The sequence below is a fragment of the Carettochelys insculpta genome, chromosome 2, assembly GCF_033958435.1.
Source record: "Carettochelys insculpta isolate YL-2023 chromosome 2, ASM3395843v1, whole genome shotgun sequence".
NCBI lineage: Eukaryota > Metazoa > Chordata > Testudines > Carettochelyidae > Carettochelys > Carettochelys insculpta.
The window spans coordinates 275,277,596-275,302,449 of NC_134138.1; the positions used below are offsets into that span (position 1 = coordinate 275,277,596).

Consider the following 24,854-nt stretch of genomic DNA (forward strand, 5'->3'; position numbering starts at 1 on the left):
TCCACAGGCCGACGGCGCTCTGTGTGAGGAAAAACTTCCTGTTGTTGGTATGAAACCTGCTGCTTGTTAATTTCATATGGTGACTCCCTAGTGAGCCTGGTGACAACCAGGAGAGGGTATATGTATCCCAGCACAGGCCCAGTCGGGCTCCCCCACGTGCATACACGCAGTATGCTGTGGCTCTTGCCAAAGGAGCTTACAACTGCAACCGAGCCCTTGCCAGCTTCCTCCCCTTGTGATTTGGGGGCAGGGAATAAGTGGTTGTTCCTAAACGACACCCCCGTGGGATGCCAAACTGCAGTGTCATCGCTGGCATTGAAGTGATGGTCACTGGGCCCCTGCGTGAGTTTGGTGCTGCAAGGAAAGGGGCAGGATGCACCTTTCTGAGCTGCTCTTCCAGGCTCTCTGCAGACCCGGGCAGTGGCTGGTGCTGAGGGCACAGCCAGGGCATGCTGGAAGGTTGGGTGTTAAAGGATTGCTGAGAATGCACGGATCCAGAAGGCAGTGCGGGAGAGGTGGTGCTCAACCCCACTGCTGGGCTCTCTCACCCCTGGTAACAAAGAGCTAGTGATAAATGAACTAGACTGCAAGGAGCTGCACGTCCATTTGTTCCTTCTTTCTTCACAGCAGCTCGCTCGTGCCAAGCAAGGCCAGCGTTCAGCAATGCACCCATTGCCCCTGGGCTGCGCTGACTTTGTTTTGCCCGCACCCGCAGATTGGCCAAGGGAGATTGCCTGTGAACAACAGGAAAAGCCTTGGTTTCCGGGGCGACATAAACAATGAGTCAGTAATCTCCCCATCACACTGCGAGGTATAAAAGGACTCCCCAGAGGTGCAGGGTGGCACTCGGCCAGGCTGCCTCCAGCGGGCCCCAGAATGGAGAGCTGCCACCAGTGTGTCCTGCTGCTGGTCGTGGTAGCCGCTGCCACCGCCATGGGGCCATCTCCGCACAGGACGCTGAGCTATGAAGAGGCTGTTGCCCAGGCTGTTGATTTCTACAACCAAGCGCAAGGCACAGATCATGCCTTCCGTCTCCTTAAAGCAGACCCACAGCCCGAGTGGGTAAGTACCAGCTCTTGCCCCCTATGGCTCTGTGCCTTGGGATGAGGCACCACAACCAGAACCCCTCTTCCAGCAGGCTCTTGGCTTCTCCAACCCATTCACAAACAGCCCTTGCAGCCTTAAGAAATTCACACCAGCTTTCTGCTTTGTTAGCGTAACCCTGACAGCCCAGGCATCAGGCAGGCTCAAATTCTGGAAGTTTAATCCCTCGGCTGCAACTGCACGACCTTCAAGTCAGCTAGCCGTCAGCTAAGGCTGTAGCAGGCTCCCTAACCTCTCGGTCATCTGGGGGTGCTCTGCCATTCGGCTGGGCAGCAGCTGAAGCTGTCCTGGGCAGCTGTTCAAATGCTCAGTTTACAGGGAGTCCTGCTCTGTGACTTAGTGCATGAGCCTCTACTGCCTGAGCTAAAAACCAGGTGGCTCTTGGACATTAACGAGTCTGCTACCGCCTGAGCTAAGTGGTATTTGTGGCACTAGAGGGGACGGAACCACCCCCAAGAGATGTGTGGGTTACATATGGATGCCTGGGCCCAGTGCACACGAAGGGTGAGAACACAGCCTTTCCGCGGGATTTGTTGAAGTAGAGACTGTTTTCTCTCTAGGGAGTAGCCCATGTGAAACATTACTAAGACATACATAGCAGAGGCCTCATTCTGTGTCTCCAGCGGAGAGCCAGGCCGGAAGAGAGAGGTTTTAAATTAAAGACCAGGTCTTCAAGCACCTGGCTGTGCAGAACACCTGTGTAATAGCCATGGGTGGGGGGTAATAGAGGCAAGGGGAGGCATTTCCTTCCCAAAAAGAGCTGGTGGTCCCACCCATCACTCTCCAGCCACCTGGGAAGGCTGGGATGCATCTGCCCGCCTGGTCCCAGGGCTGAAACCCACGCAGCACCAGGACTGCCCTGCTGTAGGAGCTGGGAAAGGGATGGGGGAGTGGGGCTGCAGGGCTGCCCGGCGCTGGGGAGAGGGGTGCGACAGCCTTTGCCGGGGGGAGGCAGGGGCCATAATGAGGGCGGGGGGGGCATGGAAGTAGTGGGGCTGGAGTTTGCCTCCGCAAGCCCACCCTTCACCCATTGCTCGTGAGCGAGACTAATTTGCACATAGCTTGTGCAAACGGGTCCGTGCATTCCCAGCGGCTCAGCACTGGCACTTGTGCGGGCGTTTCTCCAGTCTGCGTGCGCACGTGCGGTAATTATGCCGCCAAATTTGGTGAGTAGTCGACATCCAGAAGGTTTGCAGATCTGCCCCCTAGTGTCGTCTGTGTGCCTCACTGGTACTGAGATCAGAGACACGATTCTGACTGGGGCCATCTAAAAGCCTAAAGAACAGAGTGGGAGAATGAGATGCAAGCAGATTTAAGGAGGGTTAGTCACAGTGTCACTTGCTCCCCCGGGTCTCTGTGAATGGTCTGTACAGAAGGCTCATTTTATTTGTAATTTGCAATGCTGGGGCCCAGGGTACCGACTAATTTTTAACATCCATGGGCAGAATAAATTTTATGTGCACTGAGATGTGCGGACGTGCACCCCCCATAGCAATACAAGCTGTGCGTGCTCTGGAGTCAGCTGGACAGCACCTGAATGTCTTCTGGCTGGCCACCCAAGCGCTCAGCTTACAGGGAACACCACCGAGGCTGCACTGGGGTTCCACTGGTGTCGGTGGGCTGACACGCAGGAACTTTGTCTGCTGTCTCATTCCAGACAGACCAGCGCACAGCTGCTGCTGCTGCTGCCTAAATGCTGAGCTGCAGCCCTGTGCATGGCTGCTCTCGCTGGATAAACACAGAGAAAGCAGCTGTGCTGGCCCAGAGCTTGTGTGCCGCAGAACCCGGTTGGGGTGTTTATCCCAATCTTCTATTTCAGGGGTGAGCAAACATTTTACATTGGGCCCCTGTTTTGCATCCCTGCAATTAACCGGGGCTGCCCAGTCTAGCTGATAAAATCCAAACCAGCAGAAATTTCCATTATGGTCACATGAAAAAAAAAACAACTTTTGGCACCTGTATGAAAATAAGTCTGGTGAATGCAAACGCTTTATTAATCAGTATAGAAATGTGAATAGACAGCCAGAGATACAGTACACTCTGTACAGGTCACTGCATCCTCCTCTCCTCTTATATCTACTGCGCATTGGCAGCAACTGAAATCTGTGAATGCCAGGACAAGAGCCCTGGCTGCTGACAGTCTATGTGAGTCAGCAATATAAACTGCAGTGCTGCAGAAACAAGGCACACGGTCGGAGAAAGACTATTCACTCTGCAGAAGGAGGCACAGCCCTTCCACCTTCCCCAGCCAGCTATTAAAACAAAAAATTAATTCTGTTTACCAAGCCCTCCCAACTCCAGTGGTGCCAGGTAGTTCTTCTTGCTGTTTCAAGAGCTCGACCCATGATCCAGCTTTGGTGGGGAGGAGCAATGCCCTGCTGTTTAAAGAGCCTGGCCCCTCCTTTTTCCAGCCTTTCCCAGCAGCTCTTTAAAGTTAAACAAAAAACCCCCAAAAGATCAACATAATTGCACTTAAAAAAATAGCCTGGACTCTTGGGAAACTGAAACGAGGAACCGTCCCAGTAAAAGCACCCATATATTACCCCCACTCTCATGCCTCTGCAACCAACAGCTGACTCCTGGGAGACACAGGTAACCGGGGGAGCTGGCAACGCGGATCACCTGAGCCTAAAGAAGCAGCGGGGAGGCAGCAGAGGCCCCCGCAGGAAGGGAGGACTGGAAATTTTGCTGGCCCTCTGCCAACAGCAGAGACTGCAGGGCAGGAAAGCGGGCAGCTGACCCGAGCGAGGCTCCGAGGGGGCAACGGAGGGCCCCCGCGGGGGAGGGAGCTAATTGTGCTGTGCCCTCCTTTTTGAAATTTCACACTTCCCTGTGGGTGCACCCCTAGTCTGCACACCCCTGCTCTATTTCATTTTCTCCCCCCCGCCCCCAGGACATGACATCTAACCCTCGGCAGGCGCTGAAGTTCACGATCAAAGAAACCGTGTGCCCGGCGTCACAGACCCCACATGGGACTGAGTGTGACTTTAGCGACAATGGGGTAAGAAGCCATCACTGTGTCTGGATTCAACTCCACAGGTTCTGTCTCCCCTTTGAACACCCAGCTGCCATGGCCCTGATCAGCACTGCCTAACCCGCAGGGAGAGTGTTCACCACCATATCCTTTTGTGTGCGGTGGAACAAAGAGGCCTACTCATGGGAGTAAATACTACTCAGGAGCAGGGTTCTGTGTAATGTTTTCCATTGCGGGGTGGAATAAATTTTGTTATGTGCACCAAGGTATGCCCAAATGTGCACCACCACCCTCTGCAGATTAGCTGGGCAGCGTCTGAATCTCTCCTGGGTGGCTGCCCAAGCACGCAGCTTGCAGGGAACCCTGCTGAGGGGGAATCAGGGATGCAGAATCAGACCAAGACCTCTTTTTGGAAGTGAACATTCAGAAGTGGAGTGAATTCATTTGACCAGCATTAGCAGAGCTTTATTGGTTAAAGGTTATCACCCAGCAGGAAGGCTGCCATGGTTGGGAGGTGCTCTTAGAGAAATGGTTGGAGAGAGGCTCTGACCCACAGTGTACATCTGACTGCCTTTGCCCCTAAGGGCTTGCAGCCTGTAGCCCATCCCTTCTCAGGAAGCAGTGACAGCCCATCCAGCCTGCTGCCTAGCCCTGAGCTTATGAGTGTTCCTTTCTCCCACGTCCTGCACCAGGGTCTTCCAGGTGTGCTCACCTCCAGGTTGGGTGACCAGCCCTCTGCTCTGCTTAGGGCTGTATTTGCAGACCACCAAGGGCTTTAGCTAGCAGCAGTGCAGCTGGTGGACAAAGGGGCCATCCCAGTCTCTCCCTTTTGTACCAGGCCACACCACCTGTGGTGCTGCTTGTTGCCATGACTTAGGCTGAGCACTCCAGCCCATTTCCCCACAGCCAGATTTGTACCCATATTTTCAGAGGTGGCTCAAGCACCACCCTTTCTCCCCCGACACTCAGAAGCTGAGCTCAGCTCTTCCTCCCCACAGGTGGTCAGAGACTGCTCAGGGTTCTTCTCCACCGAGCAGATGTCACCCGTAGTCATCATCAGCTGCAACACGGTCACCCAGCAGGTAGGTCTTCCCCACCGGTGACATCATCTTCCAAGCATGGGCTGGGTTGGTGATGGGGCAGGGAGGGTGTCTTCCCCATTGGCTCCCTGAGTGGAGAACTGAGACTGCCAGGATGACACAGGGGTGGGTATCTGGCTGCATCTGGTAGGGCCATAGCTACAGACCTCCTCTTCAGCTGGCAGGTGCATCCCATAGATCCCGTCTGCCATGCAAAGACCTCACTGGGATAGAGGAAGAGTCCAGACCATGATGTCCTCCCCTTCTGGGGCCAACAGATGGGCGGGTGGAGCGGGAGGACCTGGGATGCCTCTCTGCAGCTAGGATTTAGTCCCATTTAGGAGGCTGATGAGTCGCCGATGCCGGAGGAGCCTTTCCCAGTCCCACACAGCAGCAAGGGGAGCTAGGTACTGTGTTTTCCCATGAAAGTTTTCCCCCTTGCTGTGGCGCTCCAGCAAGGGGGCTTCTGTCGCTCCCAACCAGGCCCCTTGTGGAGTGTCATCCTCCAGCCAGGAAGAGAAAAACAAGGGATGTAGCTGCTTCCCCCTCCTCCCAGGGCCTAGTTAGAGTCTTCCCTCTGCTAAGCATCCAGCTTCTTGCCATGGAACAGGTGACCAAGCTGAGCCTCCCCAACACAGGGCAGTGCAGAGAACGTAGCTGTGGTCTGCCAAAGGAGACCACCTCCTCCTACTTCCCAAGCAACTGCCGAGTGGCAGATATTGATGCAGATCTGAATCCTTTCTGGAGCACTTGGAAGAGGGGAAAGTGATCAAAAGTAGTCAACATGGACTCACCAAGGGCAAGTCGTGCCTGACCAGTCTGATTAGCTTCTATGACTAACAGACTAGGTGGACATGGGGAAGTCAGTGGACGTGATATACCTTGACTTCGGCAAAGCTTTTGATACAGTCTCCCACAACATTCTTGCCCATAAGTTAAGGAAGTCTGGATTGGTTACATGGGCTGTAAGATGGATAGAAAGCTGGCTTGATGGTTGGGCCCAACTGGTAGTGGTCAATGGCTCAATATCTGGATGGCAGTCAGTTTCAAGTGGAGTGCCCCAAGTCTCAGTTCTGGGGCTGGTGTTGTTCAATATCTTTATTGATGATCTGGATGAGGGACTGAATTGCACCCTCAGCAAGTTTGCAGATGACACCAAGCTAGGAGGGGAGATAGATGCATTGGAGGGTAGATTTAGAATCCAGAGTGACCTGGATAAATTGGAGGATTGGGCCAAAAGAAATCTGATGCGGTTCAACAAGGAGAAGTGCAGAGTCCTGCACTTGGAACGGAAGCATCCCAAGCATTGTTACAGGCTGGGGACCGACTGGCTAAGCAGCTGTACAGTGGAAAGGGACCTAGGGATTATGGTGGATGAAAGGCTGGATATAAGTAAACAGTGTGGCCTTGTAGCCAATAAAGCTAATGGCATATTAGGGTGGACTAGGAGGAGCATTTTGAGCAGATCTAGAGAAGTTGTTGTTGCCCTCTGTTCAGCACTGGTGAGGCCACATCTGGAGTATTATGTCCAGTTTTGGGCCCCCCAGTATCAAAGGATGTGGATGTGCTGGAGCAGGTTCAGCAGAGGGCAACAAAAATGATTAAAGGGCTAGAACACATGACCTATGAGGGATTTGGGCTTGTTTAGTTTGCAGAAGAAAAGACTGAGGGGTAATTTAATAGCCTTCAACTTCCTGAAGGGGAGCTCTAAAGAGGATAGCGAGAAATTGTTCTCAGTGGTGACAGACGGCAGAACAGGGAGCAATGGTCTGAAGTTACAGAAGAAGAGACGTAGGTTGGATATTAGGAAAACTACTTCACCAGGAGGGAGGTGAAGCACTGGAATGTGTTACTGAGAGAGGTGGGGGAATCTCCATCCCTCGAAGTTTAAGTCCTGGCTTGACAAAGTCCTGGCTGGGATGAATTAGTTGGGGCTGATCCTGCTTTAGGCAGGGGGCTGGACTATTTGACCTCCTGAGGTCCCTTCCAGCCCTGGGATTCTATGATTCTATTACCTGGTATTGATCTCCTTGGAAACGCTCATGTGCTCATTTCCCTGCAGCCTGCTCACATCAGGAGGTCCAGGAGCCCAAGACGTAGCTCGGCCTGGTGGTCTCGTCGCCGGCCTCGGATTGGTTCCTACACACTTATCACCCATAACGGGAAGAAAAACAAAGGCAGTGGCGGTAGGATGATAATGGTCTGATGGGAAGAGGCCTGGGCAGCCACACAGCAGCTTCCATGGCTCTTGCTGTATCACCACTGTGTTCCTTCCATTTCTGTTCTTAGTTTACTCCCGATGCCCAGTCATGTTCTTCTGCACCACACGTAGACGGTCCACACGAAAGCTTATGCTCCAAAATATCTGTTTGTCTGTAAGGTGCCACAAGACTTCTTGTTCTCGAAGCTACAGACTAACACGGTGACCTCTCTGATCCTTGTCTACAGCAGAGTTTCTTAAACGTTTTGAGACCACAGAATGCTGAACAATCAGGTTTTTTAATGCAGGACACGCATGAAAATTTTCCTAAAAGAACTTGTTGTCGGACCAAAACCAAACAAACAGCAACAGATCCAGCAAAAGCCAAATGAGGTCATTTCATCAGGTATCATTGCAATGAAGAAGTAACACTGTACAGTAAATGCCATCTTATCTGGTATTCATTCAGCCAGAACTCTCCAACTACTGGAACCACCCTTTGCCAGCTCCATCCCTGGTTCTCCCAGGTGGGGTTTCTTCCAGGCTCCATCCCCTGCTGGCTGCTGGGATTAACCCATGTGGGTCCCCAGGGTTGGAGCTGCTCCCTTAGCCATGGGGCTGCTGCAGTTACACTGGCCCCAGCAGAGTTCCCTGTGCCCCAGGGCTGCCAGCAGAGCCCCACACCCCGGGACCACGGGCAGAGCCCTGCACTCCGGGGTCACTGGCGTTCCCCCACACCCTGGCCGGCTCCCAGCCCCAGAGCCGCTAGCAGAACTCTGCTCCTTCATGGAGTTCTCCCACTGGCTGCTGGAATCCCGCAGACCTGGTGCCCTATCTGGCTTCCCAGGGCTGGAGCTGCTGGCAAGCCTCCACGCCCCAGCCAGCTCCCAGCTGTGGGGCTGGTGGGGTCCCCTGCCGGGGATGCCACAGCCACCTCTCTATTAAGCGGCATATTTGAATATCCAGCAACCTCCACGCCCCCGGGGTTGCTAGATATGAAAGAGTTTACTGCAGCTGGTTTTAATAAGAGAAAATATAGACTGCCGGTGTATGATATCAAAAAAATGCCAGACTCTCGCAGCTCACCTATGAGCTGTTCACGGCACGCCAGCATCCCACAGACATCGTTTAAGAAACACTGGGTGACAAAACTTCCTTATACCCACCAGGTGTGTTCATCCTAAGATCCTTTAATGCTCGGATGGGTGGTACGGCCTAAAGTGTGTGGCTAAGGTATTAAATAACATATTTGAGGCATAGATGCCTCCGCATTGGCTTGGCGGTATAATACACTCGATCATTCCATCATAGTTCCAGCCTCCTCCTTGTAGCTGCTGAATGGCTTGTAAGTGACTCAGATACCAGGGACGGCCGCAAGAAGGCAGGGCCCTACTCCAGCTAGACCTGTAGCCTGTCTCACAGAGAGGGCAGCTTCTCATGATGGCACAAAGAGGAAAGACATTTTAGACACTGTCTCATATTTCCTCTCTTCCTTGGGTTGGTGTGAAATGGCGTTTCCTAAACATGGGATTTAACACTGCCAGGTGACCCAGAGATGTGCCTTAGCGTAAAATTTGCCTCTTGACTTGCTGCCCAACTCTGCGAGTCCAGGGCTGCGCCACATGAGGTCCTGAAACCAGCATGGACTCAGGAAGAGTTGAAGTGAAAAGAGCTGGGCGTGAGTAGCCGGCATCCCAGGCAGCTGCCCACAGGTCCCTGAATCAGTACAACAGTGCCGGGTGGTGATGGATGGCAGAGCCACTGCTACATTTCTGGACATCCCTGTATTCAGTTAACTAAATTGCCTGTAAAGGCTAAACTCAGAGCCAGTGGGTCCTATCTTGGCCAGCAGCCAGGTGAGCCAGTGGGAAGAGAGAAGGGGATTTTTGAATTGAAGCAGTTGCCTGCTGGGTGAGTCTTTTGTGTGGCAAGCGGAAAGCTGCAGAGATGGTGTAAGTGTGAAACCAGGCTTGGAAGATTTCATTAACATCCAGGCCTGGAGAGCAATCTTGGACCAACAGCTATGTAAGCAGAAAGGAAACATTTCGTCAGATGCGCTCAGGTTAGTTCTTTGGTTTTTTATTTTGGGTTTGGCGCCGGACGTCAGCCTGGCTGAGGTGCCCCACTGCGCACTGTAATTTTTAAACTGAATCCCAGCGAAGAAATTCTCTGTGCTTGAATCCACTTTGTCTTTGCTTGTTCTCTAACACCGAGCAACAGTTTATATTTACCAAGCACCTCTTCTTTGTGTTGTTAATAAAATCACCTTCTTAAGGCGACGTTTTGGTTCTTGTGTCCTGGAGGAGGTTACGTGTGTGCCTGCCTAAGACAGAAAGGTCGGCTGTCGGAGACTGCAGTTTGCTTTTTCTTTGTTTTCAAACGCTCTCCTAAAGCTTGGCCCCAGGTAACCCCCGGACCTCATTGTCTACGGGGAGAGGCATGGGCAGGAGGTAAAGCAGGCAAGGAAAGGCACTGCCTTCCCAAAACTACCTATGCCCCCCGGCCACCTGGGAGGGCTGGGGCCATGGCATAGCAGCCCTGGCCCTCCAGCTGGCCAGGAAGGATGTCACAGTACCTGTTAAATTAGGTACCACATGCACCGTTAGGTCAGGTGCCAGCATTTGAGATTGTACTCACGTCAGTGCAAGCCCTAGGTAAAGGCAGTAATGGATTCACAGCAGCATCCAGTAGGAATTCAAAGATCGCCACACTTGCGGTGGCTGTTTTTCCATATTCACCACATTATATTGTACAAAACTGTATGGAGTCAGGCACTCCCAGCCTGCTCCCCACGCTAAAAAAATGCCCTCCCCCTGAGCCAGGCCCCACCTACCCCCCCTTCTAATTCAATGCAAGCAACTCACTGCAGCTGCCACCAGGGCCACCTCCAGGCCTGCCACGCGCTTCTCCCATAAAGTGGAGAGGTGTGTGCACAGAGTGGCTGCCTGGCACTCTCTGCATGTGCCTATCAGGAGGAGCCGCATTTAAAGGCTCCAAGAGCCACATGTGGCTCGAGCCCATGGGTTGGCCACCCCAGTATTCACTACAGCACAGTGTCCTATTCGCCGTGATTGGTCAACGTACTGGACATCCCTGGATTGGGCAGTCCCAACCCTGGGGCAGCACTTAGCCTCTGTTTCAATGTGCTAAATACCTGTTCGCATTCGGGTGCCCATTCAACTGCATCGTACGATCCTCCAGTCCCCTTCAGGAGGTCATTAAGGGGATGGACAATCCTTGAATCATTTGGGATTTGAGTTGGCAAAAAGTGAACAGCAGCAACACTTTCCTCACTCCCCCGACAGTAGCTGGTCGCAGATGTGCATTAATAGCATCAGTGCAGTCCATAGTTAAATGCTTGTAGCCTTTGGATACTAGGTGCTCCTCCTTTGCAATCTGCGCCTTTCTAACATTACATTTTATCCTGCTGTCTGCCAACTGCCGCAGGATCACTTCTCAATCTTTCATATGCGTTTGGCGGTCTGGTGAGGGGGTAAGAGGATCATCAACGTACTGTACGCTACAAGAAACCATGGCTGGCAGCTTTGCCAGCACATCGGCTAACGCTCTATGACACAAAGTAGGTGAGTTCTGAAAACCCTGGTGTAGGAGAGTAAAGGCGTATTGCCGTCCTTTAACAGTAAATGAAAACCAGAATTGACTGCTGCGTGCATTGGAACAAACCAAAAGCCATTGCATAGTAGCAGAGAGGTCTGGCTATGGTCTGAAGAAGTGGGTCTGTCCCATGAAAGCTCACCTAATAAACTATTTTGCTCATCTTTAAAGTGCTACTTGACTGCGTTTTGTTTTCAAAAGCCATTGCTGATGTCTAAAGCCAAAAACAGTACGGTTATGTCTACACTAGAGGCATCTGTCCACAGAATTAACTGTCGTCAGGGAAATCTCGACAGAACCTCTGTCCACAGATTTCATCTACACACAAGTTGCTCTGTCAACAGATAACTGCCAGACTGCACTGCCCTCTGGTGCCAGCAAGCAGAATGGCAGCTCTGCAAAGAGGGCTGCCTGGCAACCGGAAGCCTCCTCTGTTGACAAAAGTGTCAATACTGTGCTTCTGTCGACAGTACTCTGTTGACGGGTTCAAATTTTGGGGGCAATAATACTGCCGAGGCAAATGCAGAGTTCCAGCAAGAATCTGTTGACAGAATGCTTTAACCGTGTAGCTGCTCCCTGAGTTATGTCGACAGAAGGACCGCCCCCCCCGCCCCGGCCACCCTGGCCGCCTGTCGACAAAACTCTATAGTGTAGCCCCAGCCTTCGTGATCACTATATACAGTAGAAAGAACAGTAATAGGGCCTACAACTAGCGGGTGAGCCTGTCAGCATGCATGTTATTCTTTCGGTAATCAGTGGTGAGCCACCACGATCCAGCTGGCAAATTACATTTTGATGCATTTGACGATGCAGGTCTTTGCCCACAAAAGCTTGTCATCCAAAATGTCTGCTAGTCTCTAAGGTGCCTCAGGATTTCTTGTTATTTTGATGGCGTGTCCTGTAATCACCACTGGTGGGACATTCATCCAACCGCAGTCAAGTTTATTGGCTGCCCACACTTCCTCCAATCCCGGCAGCACCTGCATCCTACACACACTCACCTAGAAAGAGTAGATCAGAGGCATATTGACACTCGACTTTTGAGACGGTATTTGCAAAAAAGGTGACTCACCCACAGGTAAATGACATCCCAATTCTGGTAACACATTGATTCCTGTTATTGTACCTTCGGTTTGTTTTGGCAGATAATAAAATCACCCCATCTGAAAACATCCTTCTGTCTCGAGCAAAAGGGGCTTGCTCAGCTGTGCTTTCATACTTGCTTCCCCCGGCCCTGGTAAAGTAGTAAATTTAGACGTCAAAGGCAACCGTGGGATATTAGTGATGGCTACCGAAGCTCCCATCTCTATAAGGATTTTACACAACATCCCCCCAACCCTAGCATTTAGATATGGGCATACAGACAAGCCATGCTGACCTGAAGCAATGGGGGCTGAAAGCCCCAAATCAGAGGGTTTTTTCGTGGAGTTAAGGACTTATACTAATTGTTGTCAAGACATATTCTCGAGAGGGTCTTTACCCCTTTTACTAGGGCAGTTCTTGTACCAGTGCCCTGTCTGGTCACATGGCATACCCCAATCAGCTTTCCCATCTGCTTTCTTGCAACGTTCCTTGTTTGTGATAGCCCAGCACTCCCCAGTTACTGCGATTATCTCCACCCAAATTTGCTGCTTTGACTGCGGCAACAAAGCTATCTTCCAAATTAATGTGCAGTTTCCCTTGTCCCTTCTGTCCCTGGGTTTGCATTCTGGGCCCCTTTTCTTCTGTACCCTGTTCCTGAGTGTGTTTGCTCATGTCTGGAGCCCATGTCAATAATTCAGCAGAACCTAAAGGCTTAGTGGGCGTTTGAAGCTTCAGGAGTTTGACAGTTGAACCAAAGTCCACTGAAGTCCCTTGGCAGACATTCATTGTGCTACTTTTGCCCTCATGGTTTTCCTGGGTCTACTGTCAGAACTGTGTATGGTGCAGCTCCCTGTACAAATCAGGCAGAGTCTGGCCAGCAAAGCCCAAAAACTGAACAGGAAGGGCTAGTTCGTCAGGCAGTCTGTTACGTGGGTCAGACTAGAACGGTAAATTGAGGAGGGGATGATGTGCAGGACCAGGACAGGGGCTAGGGTGAGATCTGAAGGAAAGCAGGTGCCTCCAGCTGAGCTGACGCAGAATGCAAGATAATCTAAGTAGAACATCTGGAGAAAAAACTCAGAAGATGAGGTTTTCTAAGATGCTGTCGGTAATTTTTTTCAAAAGAGTCTCCATTTCTTTCTGAGATGTAGATGACACATCTGAGGAGTTGTTCAAGACTGAGGTGTCATTAGAGGAGGTTTTGGAACTAACTGATAAACTTAACAATAACAAGTCACCAGGACCAGATGGCACTCACCCAAGAGTTCTGAAAGAACTCAGATGTGAGATTGCGGAACTATTAAGTGTGGTTTGTAACCTACCCTTTAAATCAGCTTCTGTACCCAATGACTGAAAGATAGCTAGTGCGATGCCAATATTTAAAAAGGTCTATAGAGGCAATCCTGGCAATTACAGACCAGTAAGTCTAATGTTGGTACTGGGCAAACTAGTTGAAACCATAGGAAAGAATAACATTGTCAAGCACATAGAAAAACATAATTTGCTGGGCAAAAGTCAACATGGTTTCTGTAAAGGGAAATCATGTCTTACTAATGTATTAGAGTTCTTTGAAGGGGACAACAAAACATGTGGACAAGGGGGATCCAAGTGTACTTAGATTTCCAGAGAGCCTTTGACAAGGTCCCTCATCAAAGACTCATACATAAATTAAGTTGTCATGGGATAAGAGGGAAGGTCCTTTCGTGGATTAACAACTGGTTAAAAAGCAGGGAACAGAGCGTAGGGATAAATGGTAAATTTTCCAAATGGAGAGGTGTAACTAGTGGTGTTCCCCAAGGGTCATTCCTAGGACCAATCCTGTTCAACTTATTCATAAATGATCTGGAGAAAGGGGTAACCAATGAAGTGGCAAAGTTTGCAGACGACAGTAAACGCTCAAGATAATTAAGACCAAAGTAGAATGTGAAGAACTTCAAAAGGATCTCACAGAACTGAGTGTTGGGGCAATAAAATGGCAAATGAAATTAATGTGGGTAAATGTAAAGTAATGCACATTGGAAAAAATAACCCCAACTATACATACAGTATGATGGGGGCTAATTGAGCTACAACTAATCAGGAAAGAGTTCTTGGAGTGGTCGTGTATAATTCTCTGAAAACATCCATGCAGTGTGCAGTGGCAGTCAGAAAAGCAAACAGGATGTTACGAATCATTAAAAAAGGGATAGAGAATAAGACGGAGAGTATCTTATTGCCATTATGTAAAACCATGGTCCGCCAAGATCTTGAATACTGCATACCAATATGCTATATATATACTACTATACTATTAGTAGAAATGTGAATGCACATACATAAAAACAGCAACATATCTCAACATTTTTCACGAGCTGGATGAGCCTGAGACCCAGCAGCGGATTGTGCTGTGCCCCCTCATGGCATTTCATGCCCCCCCGAGTGGGGTTGCCCCCCACTTTGCAACCCCCTATTCTAATTGAACTCTCAGAGCAATCAGAAATCAGTGGACTTATGGCACCCAAGGTCAGGGCCCCAAAGTGCTAACTTTTCTGCATATACACAGTAAGAGAATGGACGATTTGTGATAGCAATTGACAATGGGTTAATTAAGAGGTATCATGACTCAAGGATTAAAAAGGCTACTAGGTGCGTATTATTAGACACGTCAAGACTTTCTAGTATTTCAGCTACTAACCAACAGAACAGCTTGTGACAGAGCAACAGTTTTCATTTAAATACCCCTCAGGGAAAGATGGAATTGTCTGTTGCAAACTCACTCCATCCTGCCTGGATTACAAAACCGTAGCTGAACTGTCAACCAGGATATGCAAGAGCTGAGCAGAAGACCCAGCTGCGCCCTCCACGGTGTTCGGTGTCGTTTATGTGGGAGGGGAAGTACCGTGGGACCCCCCCCACACCCACGCCCCGCAGAACATTCTCTGATCCCATGGTGTGCTGTGCTTCATAGAATGGAAGGCCCGCCGGATGGCCAGTAAGTGGTCAGTGCAACATATGAGTGAAATGCACAGTCCTATTCAATCAGATCTTGCAGTGGCAGCATGCTAAAAAGTGACCAGTGTTTAAAGTCCTTGTTTACAAGTGCAAAAAATCTAAATAACAGCATGCGTGACCTAGAGTGCCTCCTACTGAATGAGGATATTGATCCATTCGGCATCGGGACACTGTCAGACCAGAGTAGAAAATAATCGGAAGGACAGAACAGGGCATGCTGGTGAGGGAGTGGCTCCATATGTGAAAGAAAGTGTGGAATCAAATGAAGTGAAAATCTTAAAAGAACCTAACTGTTCCATAAACTCTCTGTGGATAGCAATTCCATGCTCTAATAATAAGAACACTGCAGTAGGGATATATTACTGACCATCTGAATAGGGTGAAAACCATGAGAAATCCTCTGGCAATTTATGGACAGATATTTTGGAGCATAAGCTTTCATGGGCAAAGACCCGCTTTGTCAGATGCAATTCTCCAAAATATCTGTTAGTCTACAAGTTGCCCTCGGACTTCTTGTTGTTTTTGAGGATACAGACTAACACAGCTACCTCTCTGATGCTGACCAGGATGGTGATAGTGACTGTGAAATGCTCAGGAAGATCAGAAAAGCTATAAAAGGTTAAAAAAATCAGTAATAATGTGGAATTTCAATTCTCCCTGTACTGGGTACATGTCACCAATAACCCCAATGTGATGGGGGCTAATTTAACTACATTTAATCAGGAAAGAGATCTTGGAGTCATCATGGATAGTTCTCTGAAAATGTCCACTCAGTGTGCAGCGGCAGTCAAAAAAGCACACAGGATGTTAGAAATCATTAAAAAAGGGATAGCGAACATCTTATTGGCCTTATATAAAACCATGGTACATCCACATCTTGAATGCTGCGTACAGATGTGGTCACCTTATCTCAAAAAAAGATATATTAGCATTTGAAAAGGTTCATAAAAGGGCAACTAAAATGATTAGGGGTTTGGAATGGGTCCCATAGGAAGAGAGATTAAAGAGGCTAGGACTTTTCAGTTTAGAAAAGAGGAAACTAAAGGGGGATATGATAGAGGTCTATAAAATTATGAGTGGTGTCAAAGTGAACAAGGAAAAATGACTGACTTGTTCCTATAATATAAGAACTAGGGGACACCAAATGAAATTAAAACAAATAAAAGGAAAATTCTTCTTCACACTGCACACAGTCAACCTGTGGAAGTCCTTGCCGGAGGAGGCTGTGAAGGTTAGGACTATAACAGGGTTTAAAAGAGAGCTGGATAAATTCATGGAGGTTAGGTGCACTAATGACTATTAGCCAGGATGGATAAGGAATGGTGTCCCTAGCCTCTGTCAGAAGCTGGAGACAGATGGCAGGAGAGAGATCATTATCTTTTCAGTTCACTCCCTCTGGGACACCTGGCACAGGCCAATGTCAGCAGACAGGATACTGGGCTAGATGGACAGTTGGTCTGACCAAGTATGGCAGTCCTAATGTTCACCTAAAGATGAGATGCAGTGATTGTCTCTTGACACCTTACACGGCTGCATCTTAGAACCCACAAGAAGAGAGGCAGTTCTTAATTCAGTCCTCAGTGGGGCACATGACCGAGGTCAAGTGGTGAACATAGTTGGATTGCTTGGTCGTAGATACCATAGCATAATTTGCTTTGAGATTCCTGTGATGGGCAAAGCACTGCAGCAACCCAACACTACGACATTTAATTTCAGAAAGGAGGACTACACAGGGATGAGGAAGTCAGTTAAACTTTGAGGCGCAGTGCCAAAAGTAAAATCCCTGCAAGCTGAACAGAAACTTTTTAAAGACACTGTAAAAGAGGCTCAACTTAAAGATATTCCTCAAATTTAAAAACATAGTAAGAAAACAAAAAAGTGCCAGTGCGGCTAAACAGCAAAGTTAAAGAAGCAGTGAGAGACAGAAAAGCCTCATTAAAAAGTGGAAGTTAAATCCTAGGGAGGAAAATAGAAAGGAGCATAAACTCTGGTAAATGAAGAGTAAAAATATAATGAGGAAGACCAAAAAAGAATATGAACAGCTAGGCAAAAACTCAGAAAGTAATAATTTTAAAGCAGTTCAGAAGCAGGAACCCTGCTAAACAACCAGTGGGGCCACTGCATGGCCCAGATGCTAAAGGAGTACTCAAGGACAATAAGGCCACTGCAGCAAAACTAAATGAATACATTGCATAAGTCTTCATGGATGAAGATATTAGGAATATTCCCCAGGCCAAGCCATTCTTTTTACGTGATAAATCTGAAGGACTGTCTCAGACTGAGGTGTCTTTAGAGGAGGTTTTGGAACAAATAGTTAACCATAATAAGCCACCAGGACCAGATGCTATCCACCCAGGAGTTCTGAAGGAATTCAAATGTGAGATCACAGAATTACTAACTGTAGTTTTTAACCTATCCTTTGAATAAGCTTCTGTACCAAATGACTGGAAGATTGCTAATGTGATGCCAATTTTTAGAAAGGTCTCTAGAGGTGATCCTAGCAATTACAGTCCAATAAGTTGAATTTCAGTATCAGGTGAACTGGTTGAAACTATTGTAAAGAACAGAATTGTCAGACAAACAGATAAACATAGTTTGTTGGGGAAGAGTCAACATCATTTTCTTAAAGGGAAATAATACCTGACCAACCTACTAGAATTCTTTCAGGGGGTCAACAAGCGTTTGGACAAACTGCTTCCTGGAGTCAGTGGTGGATACCTCAGGAGATCAGGAGATCCCCTAGGGCAGGCATTGGTAACCAAAATAGCAAGAAGAGCCATTTTTTTTCAAATTTGGTAAAGAAACTCAATAATTCACAAGCTGCAGTGCATGTGAATACGAGACAGTCCTTAATAAATAAAGCCAAACCATACTTTTTGTAACCCCTCTTTTAAGAACAGCGCACACACAATGATTTGTAACGCAATACACATTTACGGAAGGATGTTCACAAGCATTTTACATGTTCTATTTCCTCACACTTTACACGTGTGTGTTTGTCCCACTGTCTTGCTGACTTTCACTCCCAAACACACTTTGATTATGCCACTTTTACTTCACATTTAATTTCTGGGTTTCTTTCTTAAAATGTATGTTGCCCTTCACAGCAGGAATGCCGCAAGCTTCCTTTCCCTTTTCCAAATCGAGACTTTATTAGCAACATGATCAAAAGGCAGAGACCGTATCTTACCCCACAATCCACTGCGCATATCACAGGGGGAGTTATCCACCGTTCTGAGCTCACACCTCATTTGCTATTTAGAGGTGAGTTATTCATTTTGGGGCTTTTAGCCGTTCACCGTGTATCGAAAATAATCAGTTTTTTTTTTTTTAGTTTACAATTATAGCGTTGGGGGTCACAAAGAAGTCCTCAAAGAGCTGCAGGCAGATCTGGAGCTGCAGGCTGCAGACCCCTGCCCTAGGGGATGTACCTCCATGCAGACCAGTGTTGGATTTTCTTTACCTGATTCCCCTTCTTCCTCAGTGCTCGGTCACGATTTTTCAACTTCTTGGACACTGGGTGAAGGGGAGCGGTGCTGGGAAGAGCCTGGTGCTGGTGGTGTACTATGTGCTGAAGCTGAAGTCCTGGGAGTTAAGTCCAGCTAGGATGGCTCTGAGAACGGGCAGACAGCAGCCTCCAGGAGGAGAGCTCTCAGATAGAGGCTGTTCTCTTTTTTTCATCCTGGAACTGAAGTACTTACAGACACTTCTCTTTTACCTGCGATTACCCCAAGCACTTCAGATAGCTGCCATGAGGGGGTCACTAACAGGCAGAGGTTATGGTCAGTGCAGGACTTAAAACCCAGAGACCTGGCCATGCCCCACCTGGGGCAAAGCCCCCACTGGGCCCCTGACTTACTAACTAAAGAGTTTAATAACTAGTTCACTACCTACAGCAAACAAACTATTTACAGCTCCAATGCACAACCAGAGAAAGGAAATTGCTGACCATGCGCTAGGGAGGGACTAGTTCCAAACAACCACCCCAGGGCCATAAGAAGGAAGTGACAGGACGCAGCCTTGGCAGTGCCTGATGTACCAACGCAGGAGTATGAGCACTCAAGGGGGTGCCACAGCCAGCCCTGTGGATGCCGCTAAGGCAAAAGTCTCTGACACGTGGGCACTTGCATCCCTAATGTGGGATTTGGCCTTTCCTTTCCCCCCCGCCCCTTTGTACAAGCTGACTTGTAGCTCACACTGTAGAGGCTTCTTTATTGTAGGTCTAGAGGTCCCAGGGTCAAGCCTGCCTGTAGGTGGTTGCATAAAATAATACTGGATGGAAAGTTCAATTACCAGGGGAGGGATAATTCAGTGGTTTGAGCATTGGGGTGCTAAACCCAGGGTTGTGAGCTCTATCCTTGAGGAGGCCATTTCAGGATCTGGGGCAAATAGAAAAATAACTGTCTGGGAGGGTGCTTGGTCCTGCCAAGAGGACAGGGGGCTGGACTCAATGACCTCCTGAGGTTCCCTCTAGCTCTATGAGATGTGTGTATCAGCCTGAGCACATGGACAGTATTTCATCCCCTGTCCTGCTGGGAGCCCCCAGGCAGATTGCACAATTGGTCTGACCAGGGCTGGGAGTTTGAGGGGGCCTGGTTTAACCTGAACTCCAGGGAAGCAGCACTCCTCAGGCTGAGGAGAGAAGTTTGGCTGGAGAAAACTCAACTTTGTGATTAAAATGTTATAATTTAATTCACATATTAATTATTACAGGTTGAACTTCTCTGGTCTGACCCCCTGGGGACCTGACCGGTGCCAAACAAGAGAATTTGCTGTACCGCGGGAGGTCAATATTGTCTAGCAGCTTCACCAACCCTTCCACTGCTTACGGGCCTCTGAGAAGACATTTAGGGGTAAATTACAGCTCAAGAACAGCACAGGATGCTGAGAGCCAGGACTGGTGGCTGGAAACAAACTTTGTGGGACCACAGAAAACTTGGCCACACCCATGATAAGTGGTCCCCAAGGATCCTGCAGGGGGCTATAATGGCCACCACATGCACTTCTTCTCCCGCCGATCAGGGTCCGCTGCCGAGGAGTGAAAGTGGTGTCTGCTGCGGTCACAGGGACCTGCCCACAGCACTACGCAGCCTCTCCCAACCCAGTGCTGGGAAGGACCATCCTGTCGCATCGGTTAGCTGTGCCCTTGGGCACTCCCCAAAGCTGTTGCTTCATTTTGCAGGCAATACCTCCTGGCCAACGTGCCAGGGCAAGCAGGGCTGGGCTCTCAGACCAGCCACGACCCTGGGTTTAGGTTGCCAAGCCCATGTTCACAAGAGCATCCAATGTTCAATATCCAGAGGGCAGCGGTCCTTGTGACGTGCTGTCAGGGAAACCCAGTGCCAGACAGTTAACTCACCATCCTCCCCGCTGCTGGGGAGCCTCCGGGGACCAATGTCCCTACACTGCCCCAGGTTACAATCAATGGGAACCTCACCTGGTGGAAATAAGCAGAACTCCATTACACTCAGGAGGTTAAGAGGCAGTTTCACCAGTCATGGGGGCTCTATGAACGCTGAGGATTCTGTGAACATCCGTGCTGCCTGGGCCCCGGAAGAAGGGGCTGGATGCTGGGACTGGGGAGCGGGGACTCAGGGTGGATGTGCTGGCTGGCTGCGCAGGAGGCAGCTGCCCTACAGATCTGGGGGACAGGGTGGACAGGGAAGAAATGCCAGTCAGAGCTGCCTGAGGGACCTGGACTACCATAGAATGCTTGGACTGGAAGGGACCTTGAGAGTCCAGCCCCCTGCCCTCAAGGCAGGACCAAGTACTGTCTAGACCACCCCTGCTAGACATTTATCCAACCTGTTCTTAAATGTCTCTAGTGATGGAGATTCCACAACCTCCTTAGGCATGAGGGATCTAGAATATCATGAGAGGTAAGTGCTGGTCAGCTTCCCACGGCCAGGATGGAGGATGCTGTGCTCCCAGCTGGGAGAACGTCACTGCAGGGTAAACAGACTGGTACCACAGGGCAAGCAAGAGTGCCCTCCCCACCTCCAGTCTCAATTAAACTAGAGTCCTGTGATAAGCAGAGCTCAGTGGTCAGGCCGGTGCTGGAGAGCTGCCCGGAGGAAGCACACAGACATCTGGCAGATACAAAAGCAGCCTCTTGTTACAAATGCACCTGCAAGAATGCGGCTGCAAAGGTCTGAGCAGCACTAAACCAGAGGGCTGCAGCAGAGGGGTGCTGGGACTCCCAGAGCAGCCAGTGCTCAACAGAAGATATAGGCTCAGGCCAAGTCTACGCCAGACCTTGAAGTCAATTGTAGATATGCCGTTCCAGCTCAGACAGTTGTGCAGCTGGAATCGACTTATCTACAATCGACTCACCTGGCCGTCCTCGCGGAGGGAGGCCGGCGGGAGAAACTCTCCCGTCAACCTCCCTTTCTCCTTGTGGTCTTGAGGAACACGGGGGTTGACTGATCATCCCTGATAGTTCGATTTCGTGCATCTTCACCAGGTGCCCAGAACTCAACTCTGGAAGATTGACCCTGACCACATCAATCTTCTGGGCAGTGATGACGGACACACCTTAAGAGAGGAATTCTTCGCGGCCATGTGCCTCAGCCATCCCATCTCGTACGACACGAGGACCTGCAGATACCAACAAAAACCCAGTGCTAGAGGCACACACAGTATTTGAAAGTCTTTGCCCTTGTACACATTCAATCTAAACAGGCCCTGCAGGTAAAGAGTGGGAGCAAAGAAGCCCCAGTATTCACAGATGGGAAACTGAGGCCCAGAGAAAAAGTAATTTGCCAGAAGTCCCATGATGAATTTACCAAGTCTGCCAACTATTGGCCAATTTCAATCATCTCCAGTTGATTCAATTCCACACCATCTTAAACACTGGGGGGAGGGTACATGCAAAAGATGCTCCCTAATCTCCAGGGGCTACTTCTGCAGGACAAAACACGGTGTTGTGATCAAGATGTTACAATCTGAATAATAAGAATTACAGTCTTCCCCTGCCTTACAAGGGTCATTCGCTCCTGAAAAACCCCTCTTAGGGTGAATTCTCATAAGTCAAAAACGTAATTACCATTAATTTCAATGGGAAAAAATTTTATGCGTTCCTGAGCCCCGAAATGTACACCCATTTATGCTAAAACAGCACCAAATCCCATTAAATGCAGTGCACGGGGGCGGTCAGGGCAGAGCAGGGCATGGGGAGGCAGCCCAGCCGGAGCGCAGCTTAGGTTAGGTGGGGAGTGGGCTCTGCAAGGGGCTGGCCGTGTGGGGAGCTAGGCAGGCACAGGGGGCCCCCAGCTGGTGAGGGGCGATGCCTCTCTCTTGTGGGGCTGTGCGGCGGAGAGGCCCTGCCGGTGGCAGCCGAGGTGGCAGTGGCGGGCGAGCCAGGCGCTAAATGGGAGGGAGCGCCATGGACGGCGAGTGGCGCCCAAGGCACAGCTGTGCAGGGCGGACGGCGGCGGCCACCTGGGGGGTGAGCGGCAGCAGCGGGGCTCGGATGGGCTGCGGGCCCAGCATCCACGTCTCGCAGAGCGGCGTGATGTACTGCCAGGACTCGGATGAGTCTACCTCCCCGCACCAACCTGTCGCCCTCTCGCAGGGCGCCGCCGCCCCCCCTGCACGGCCTCTTCGTCAAGACCAGCACAGCCAATTCCATCCCTTTGGTGCTCGCCTACCAGAGCTGCCAGCCTCCAAATCGGTCCTCGGAAATGCGAGGAAATGCCTCGCAAGCTGAAGTAGGGGTATTAAATGAAACTCCTCGGAAAGTCGAATTCTCATAACTCAAATGGGCGTATCTGGGGGTGTGACTGCACATTGAATTGTATCCAGACTCAAGGACTGGAAAGGTTAATGGGGAGCAGCATTCCCTGTAAACTAAGCACTTGGTCAGCCACCCAGGAGCGACTCAGGTGCCGCACAGACTATTAGTGAAGTACCCAACAGCAGCAGCATATGTGTCTGGGGTGGTGCACATCTGCTCGTGCATTGGTGCACATGACAAAATTTATTCCACCCATGGATGGAAAAAAATTAGCGCACAAACTGGTGGGGAGTGTTATAAAACAGGTTCGATGTAGCTAGTGTTTCAGCAGATAACTGATAGGGAAGTAAGTGGTATGAGCACACAGACATCCAATCCTGCATGACCACAGCACCGGCTTCAACTCACCTCCCGCCCCGGGAAGGATGGAATTGTCCGTTACAAACCTTGTCCATCTTGCCTGGATTTCAAAACCGGAGCTAAACCACTGAGCAGGATGTGCAAGAAAGGAGCTGAAGAAAGAACATGCACCTTCCCAAGACTTCTTGTTCTTACCCCATAGCAGAATCCTGATCAAGGATACCTCCCAGCCAGCTGGACCAGCCACCCTGTTTAAGGTGTTGCATCTGAGTGGGGAAGTGTGGCCAGAGCCCCACTCATAGCAAACACGGTCTAGTCGCATGGCAGGTGAGGTCTGACAGTCTGATTGCTGTGCTCAATGGACCTGCAGGACCTGTGGCTCCAGAGGAAGTGGTCAGCAGGCGATAACTGGCTTTGGGTGACACGTCTGAAGTTGCGTTCGGGAAATCTGACTCTCAGAATGAATTGTTGGTCAGGGACCCAGCCATGCGTCCTGAGAATGGGCCAGTTGTGAACACAGGCTAAGTTAAAAAGGGGCAGCAGCCTGCTGGGGAGTTAGCGCCAAAAAAGAGGGGCAGCCATTTGGGGAGGCTGGCTGTGGGTATGGCTAGGAGCAACAGGGTCACATATAGCTTAGACTGACTCAAGGGAAGGCTTCCAAATAGCAAATTTTCTCACGCTTTGGAACAAGGCCCTCCTGTTGGACATGGGGAAGCCCCGGGGCTTGGGACACAAAGAGCACACGGGCGTGCGGGAAGCAGTGCTGTGTGCCGTGATCAGTTGTCGATGAACTGTCTGCTCCCCTTGGGTTTAGAGGTGGTACCTGCAAAACCAGGACCTGGGCCTGCCAAGAGTCATGCAGGTGTGATTTCCGGCCAGAGAGCTGAGGGGTAAAGCTCTGCTTGTCTGCACACGAGGGGACAAATAGGCAAGTCCGTGTCTATCCGTGAAAGCCCAGGGAACTTTGGCAACTTCTACCAGCCAAGGGTCTGGCCCAACTGCCTTCAGACACGTAGCTCAGCCGTTCCAGCGCAGAGGCCCCCAGCCAGCCCCCAGTCCCCACCATGGGCAGTTATGCAATTGATGCACAGGATTTCAACAATGTATTTGAAAAATTTCCTCCTTTCCCTTGCCCACCTCCCATGAAAAAGCCCTGTAAGTGGAGGGAGGAACCCACTGGTTAAGAGAGGACTGAAACAGGCAGCCAATGAGGTAGTACCCCATATGGAGGAGGCAGCCTATAAAAGGGCTTTCCCCAGGAGGGACAGGAGCGCCCACCCAGCTCGCTCTGAATCCCACAGGGCACAGGATGCAGACCTACCTGCAAGCCCTGCTGATCGTTGGGCTGGTCACAGCAGCGCCCACACCATCATCTGTCCCTCTGCCATCCCACGAGGATGCCCTCTTAGCTGCAGTTCAGGTGTACAACCAAGACCCAGGCCTAACACTGCGCTACCGGCTCCTGGAAGCTGAGCCTCAGCCAGACTGGGTGAGTGACCTGCAAATCCCTTTGGGGCTGGTGTACCTGCATTGGTGCTTGAACTCACAGAGCAGCTCAGGGTGGTGGTGGGGAATCGCTGCCTCTGATACCAGCCAGGTGTTTGCAGCCTGGCTGTTATGAGCTGGAGCTGGTTCTGGTGCTGCTGGCTGTGGGTGAGGTGCTTCCCAAACAGTGACATCCCTGCTCCCTGCCAACTCAGCAGACACTGGGCG

The 24,854-nt window shown here is 50.2% G+C and overlaps 1 protein-coding gene across 1 annotated transcript in view; it reads left to right on the plus strand.

Annotated features, from left to right (window-relative positions):
• The first annotated feature begins 867 nt into the window (after positions 1–867).
• LOC142008961 (uncharacterized) overlaps positions 868–24,854 on the plus strand; it is a 28,242-nt gene continuing 4,255 nt past the window's right edge. The window contains exons 1-4 of the mRNA XM_074986346.1: positions 868–1,062; positions 3,998–4,105; positions 5,077–5,164; positions 24,413–24,630. Coding sequence (XP_074842447.1) covers positions 877–1,062; positions 3,998–4,105; positions 5,077–5,164; positions 24,413–24,630 — 600 coding nt within the window. The 5' untranslated portion in view covers positions 868–876. The remainder of the gene's footprint in view (positions 1,063–3,997; positions 4,106–5,076; positions 5,165–24,412; positions 24,631–24,854) is intronic.